General features: G+C 45.8%; 1 protein-coding gene across 1 annotated transcript in view; it reads left to right on the top strand.

Annotated features, from left to right (window-relative positions):
* The first annotated feature begins 389 nt into the window (after positions 1-389).
* NIBAN1 (niban apoptosis regulator 1) overlaps positions 390-6010 on the top strand; it is a 65201-nt gene continuing 59580 nt past the window's right edge. The window contains exon 1 of the mRNA XM_063342905.1: positions 390-509. Coding sequence (XP_063198975.1) covers positions 455-509 — 55 coding nt within the window. The 5' untranslated portion in view covers positions 390-454. The remainder of the gene's footprint in view (positions 510-6010) is intronic.

Below are 6010 nucleotides of genomic sequence, written 5' to 3'. Positions count from 1 at the left end.
TCTACACCGAAAGGGTTATCAAACAGTGGATCAGGCTGCCCAGGGAAGTGGTGGAATCGTGGTGCTGAGGGACATGGGTTAGCGATGGTCTTTGTCAGTGTCAGGTTGATGGCTGGACTCGATGATCTGAAAAGTCCCTTCCAACCTAGGCAGTTCTATGATTCCATCTGCTCCGCACCTTCTGCAGGAGCCTCCTGCCGCCTTCAGCTCCCAAATCTCCGGGACTGGCGACCGGGGCTGGGCCGGAGGGCGGCTGGAGAGTGGGAGCGAGCGGGGGAGGAGCAGGGTCCGTGGGAGCCCTCCCGTCACCGGGGCCCGACCTCCTCCTGGCGGCGGCGGGCGAGAGGCGGCGCCTGCGGGAGGAAGCGGGGCCGGGCCGGGCCGGGCCGGGCTGGGCTGGGCGGCGGCGCTCCCCGGCAGCGCTCCCCGGCAGCCGCCCCGCGCCGCCGGCAGCATGGGCGGCTCATCCTCCAGCCTGCTGGACGAGAGCAAGTGCATCTACATCCGAGGTAGGGCTCCGCACGGGAGGCGGCTTCTTGAGAGCGCCGGCCGGGGGAAAAAGGCGTTTGCATCAGTCGCTGTGCTTTCTCGGGGGGAAAGGCGGCAGAAAAGCCCCCCGGGGGCGAGGGGGTGAAATGCTGAGCCCCCCTGCCCGGCGGGGTCCCGGGCTCCGGGCAGGGCTCGGCAGCCGCTGGGGCCAGCGGGGTTTGGGCACTTGGCCGGGCTGCTGTGGAGAGGGATCCTGCCCCGTTTTGAGCAGACGGGTTTTTAAACAGCAGTGCTTTAAAAATTCCCCATTAGTAAGTTGTAACATGCCCAAGGGTAGACGGTAAAAACTTTGAGAAGTGTGGAGAGATGCAACCTAAAACTGCCCGTGTGACAGTAAGGTCCCAATCCCCCAGCGCTGGCAGCAGAAACTTTTAAGGCACTAGATTTCACCGAGGTAGATCGGATCAAGACCATAAGGCCTGATTTTTATATTTTCTTTTACAAGGCTATGGAAAAACTTTAGGTGGGTGTTTACGTAAAGTATTCAAACTTGTGTAAGAACGTTTTTTTATCCCATTAGAATGTTAGGAGAGACAGAACGAAAAAAAATAATTGCTTTAAATCTATGCATATTACTATTAAACTACGAAGGAGAAGAATGTAATTCTGTATTTTTTTGAGATATTGTTATTTGAGTAGTTAAAAAATGAAATACGTCTTGCACTTTCCAGTGTACCTATGCTCCTTGTTGGTAAGGTAGCAAGTAAAGTATTTACAAAGCAAATTCAAAGGCTGGAAATTTACAAGTGAAATAAAAGTTTGTATGTGAAAAGGAAGCCCTATTCCAGTATATTATGTATTTTGCATCTGAAGCCTGTGAGAGTCCTCGCTGCTGTGGACTGAGAGATCAAACTCAGTGCTGATGATTCAGACCATAGGGTGACTCCTGGGTGGTGCCCGCAGCTGAGCTTGTCCTTTTATTCTGTTGCTTTAGGATTTTTTTGTGGTGTAGAGGGAGTGCAAATGGTGAACCGCTCGTCTGTTAGGACTCTTTTGAAATCACAGTGGATCTTTCAAGAGATTCCCATAGCGGGAAAGAAGTCCAAATATTAAATGGCTTTCACCCAAAAAGCAACTGGCAAAGCTGCAGGCCTCATATACTGAGATTTTTCTCAGTATTGTAATTTTCTACTGCCCTGTTGAGGGTTGTTTCAGGTCCCATCAGAGCCATGAGGGTGCAATGCCCATGGATGTCTTTTTTTTCTTTACACTCATCCCCATGCTGTAGCCAGAATTGCACTTCCACAGTTCAGCATCTCAAGTTTTCTGGTCCCTGACTGAGGGCAGTTGTGAGCACCAGAAAAGGCTGATGTCTAATTACTGCAAAAAAAAAATAATAGGAAATTCAGGGAGCTTATTAGCTTTGCACAGCTGTGCAAAAGGAAATTGTGCAGGTCTTTGCCTTGGACATCATCTAGAATTAGAAGGGGGAACTCATGCTGGAGGGTTGGGAAATCCACGTCTCTTTGGGCACGTGTGAAGCTGGCTGGGATGTTTGTATCTGAGACTTCCCCGTCGCTCCAAGGGTGGGTGCCTTTGCCTTGCTGAGAGCTGTGTGGCTCTTCAGACACATCTCTAGTTTGCTTGTCACATCCTTGCAGAGGCAAGTGATAAGGCAAAATCATTGTGAAAAATGGAATGAAAACATTGTGCCTATCCCCCAGCACAAGTCTCCCGTTCTTGCTGTAAGTGGGGATCCCCCACTCTAAAATCTTCCTTTGAAAAAAAATTAATGAGGCACTTTGTACAGAGGCTGCCCGAAAATTAGTACTTCCGAGAAGGAAAAGGAATTAGGAAGAGCGTCTTAAATCGAAATAGAGTGTGGTCGAGCCAGCTCGCCAAACCCACTGCTCATGTTGAGGCTGGAGTCTGCAAGATTCAGACCTTGCTTATCTGTCTGATACGTCTTGCTCTGATGTACTTCCAGAGCAAGCGCTGTAGTGAGCTCTCCTTGTTCGGAGAGGAAGTGGGCTGAATCTCTGATTCTGTAGATTGAAAAAGCAGCACATTTTTTAGTTGGCTTTGTAAAGGTTGGGTTGGTTTTACTGGGGGGCTGGGAGTTTTGGCGTTTTTTTTCCTCCGAAGATGATGCAGGGGAGTCTTTAGTAAAAAAGGGAGTTACCTGCTTTTTGTCAGTAGATCTCTTAATCCATAGTGCTTAAATGGGTCAGCTCTGGAGGTGGCGAGACAGCAGGCTGGAGGATGCTGCCTGGCACATCTTGTTCAGAGACTGCAGCCAGTGACATTCTCCAAACTTTGCATGTTTTGGGATGTTTACTCATATACCTGCAGACTCAAGACAGAAAATCCTGAATATTACTTCAAATGAGTTTGGTCCAGATCGTCTCTAGTGCTCACTCCCAACCAGTGTTTCAGTACACAAATTTATACCTACAATCTGTATGTCCTGGTTTTGGCACTAGATGTTTGCATCTCCTTTAGCATGGTTTGGCAATGCCCCATGCCCCCCTCTCCTCTTCGCAGCAGAACCTTGCTGTGATTCAACACAGGCATCCTTTGAGTTAGCTCCTGACACGCTAACCTCAGCCTGTGGCAGAGAAGATTCCTTGGGTGGGATGTCAGCTCTGCAGCACGCCGGGTTGCTCCCTGCATGGGGGAGTTCCGCAGGATGGCGTGGGACAGAGTTAAACGTGGTGGCTTGAATGTATAGTAGAATTGCTGCATGGTTGTTGTCATGATGGCGTAATTTAATTTCTTGTTGCCATAATGATAATTTAATTTGTCTGAAGCCATGTCCCTGTGTTGTAAAGCCTTGTAGTTTATTTAGACAACGTTTAAGTGAAAGCACAATATAAGAAATGGAAATGAGGGACTGAGAGCTAAAGGGGGGGGCGATGCATTTTTCAGCAATAAACTGGTACGGTTTCTTCATCAACATACGTACAAGCACACAGGTTTCTAATTTCCAGAAGTCTGTTCGCTCCCTCCCTGTTGTTTGAGGGATGAGAGGAGAAAAAAACATGGACAAAAATGATGTGACATGTAAAATTATGTAAAAAACCCAATATGTAAAAACACACACGTAGGTGTCTGTATAAACCAGCGAGAACATGGCTCTCGGCACAGGCACCCCCAGGTACAGCCTGGGAGACGCTTTGCTCTGTGCCGTTCCCCAGGGTGGATAAGCACAAGCCTGGTCAGACCAGTTGGAGAAATGAGTCCTGGAGAACATGGTGAAGGCATCTTGTGGGGAGTCTCGATTACTGAATGCAAAGGCTGTCATTTCCCCCTAAACCTACTGCAGCTTCTGCGCTTTTAAGGCAGAAGTGGTAGTATTGAACCAGCCAAATTGCAAATCATTGACAGTTGTGTATACTTTTACATGGGGCAATATCTTGAGCCATACCTGAAAGATAATATAATTATTGACATGGTAAAGTGCATTTCCTGCAGCAAATAATGCCTGAGAAGAGAACATATGATGCCAATGTGTAATTTTTCAAGTGGTCTGCGCTAGTCTGTTAGCGGTACAACACATGTGAGGCTGTGTTTGAAATTGTCAGGGCAGGGACCATCCTTGTGAGGTTTGAATCAGAGGCAGGTACTTCACAAGTTGCCTAAAGACTTATTTGGGGACGGCAATGTTTTGCAAAACAATTTTTATACTCAGAAAACCTCTGCAGGTAGAAAAGATAGATATATATGTATGTAGCATGAAGTTACATTTTGCAAGCCATCACAAAATCTTTTGTCTTTTTCAAGTAGGGATTAATGAAAATTTGTTATTATTGTGGGACGAAATTGTGACTAAAATGTCAAGACCTGATTTTCCTTGCTCTTACCTGAAGGAAATTAATGTCATAGTAAAGTAATGGAAAAATGAGAGTCAGCAGGGAGTTGTGCGAGCGCTGGGGACAGCTTGTGTCTGCTGGGAAAACAATGGACCCAGGGTCAGGGTATTTAGGGGAGAGTAGGAGGTTGTGTAGTGCCAGCAAGGAGGAGTGGGGCAGAAGGTCAGACCGCGTGCACTGCAGCGTTACTAGTCTTGAAACCTTAGCAGTTTCAAAGGTGTGTTCTGTTCTGTGTAGCTCGAGCTTGTTTTTCTAACCATACCTATGGAAAAATATTTTTTCACATTTATTTAAGATCCTTATGATATTTTAAATATGCACACACTATAAGCAGTAAAATTATTTAAAGCCCTCTGAAATGAAAAGAAATTTTTATAGTAATTCCTCTAGGTTTTGGACTGAGCCTTTAAAAAAGAAGGAAATGCTTGTGGAGGAAATAATCCTCCTTTGTAGGAATTTGGTGGGACTACATGGGAATTATTCAGGATGCGAGTGAAATAGATGTGAGTTAAAAAAATGGCAGTAATAATTAGGAGACTGGAAGTTGGTCATGTGAAAAGGGTTTATTAAAAAAATTCATGCTTTCTGTTTGATGAGGCATAGGCTAAACTTGTGATGGGAGGTGTTCGTTGAATGATTTGTCTGATGATATTTAATGAGTGTCACAGACAACAAGGAACAATATAGGGTGGTAGTGGGGAGATATGGATGGACTCAGGGTGCAATCATGAAATTGAGGAAAAATATGAAAGTGCCTATTAAAACAACTTAGTAGTATGCCCTGTGGGATTGTGCCGGAGGTTTCAATATTGCTGATAGACAGTTTTTGCCTTGGGTCTCTAATATTAGACAAGAAAAAGTCAAGGAAGCAGATCTCACAGTGGGGAGAAAGGAGAAACGGCCCTGAGTGTCTTTAGTGATTTTTTCATTTCTGCAATCTCAGCAGCAGCAGTAGTAAGGACCAAGCTCTGCTACATGATGGGTGGTCTGTTAGGACCATATTTTTTTACATTTGGAGAGGTGTGGAGAGATTTCAAGCACCCAATGCCAGTAATTTCAACAGGTGCATCTTCAAAAGAGTTCAGCATACAAAAACCTGAACTTCTCTGATGGTTGTTTTTTTTATTAAAGGTGCTCGGTGTGCTTCACCATATCCAGTCTACTATTGCTGTAAACAGAAAGCTGTCCAGAGGATGAAGCTTCATAGTCATTTGCTTTTGATTTGTTTGTTTAAGTGTAGTTTTTCTTCCTTCCTTCCTTCCCTTTTTTCCCGTCTCTTTCCTTGCCCAGGCAGATGGGACAGCCCAGCCAAGGGACGTGGTGATGGTGCTGTGACCCTGTGGCACCCAGGGATGCACCCTGCGGGTTTCCTCATTGTTCAGGACTTTTTTCCAAGCAGACTTTCCAGCCGTTCTTCTTTTCATTTGTCAGTGAAAGCTATTACTTAACGTCTGTAAGAAATTTCTTTCTAGTCATTTGTTTTGCCTGTGAATGTTGGTATGGTACTAATTAAGACCGGGCTCTTTTGCACAAGGATAAAACACTTTAGATGGGTTCCTACAAGATGCAGCGTACTTAGAAAAAGCAGATAGACTCCACCTATTCTGTCAAGTTTTAGAGACTGAAGAGGAGCCTAGTTTACCCTTTCC

The sequence above is a fragment of the Chroicocephalus ridibundus genome, chromosome 8, assembly GCF_963924245.1.
Source record: "Chroicocephalus ridibundus chromosome 8, bChrRid1.1, whole genome shotgun sequence".
Classification (NCBI taxonomy): Eukaryota; Metazoa; Chordata; class Aves; order Charadriiformes; family Laridae; genus Chroicocephalus; species Chroicocephalus ridibundus.
Note: the sequence above shows the minus strand (reverse complement) of the source record. Positions and strands in the feature narration are given on the sequence as shown.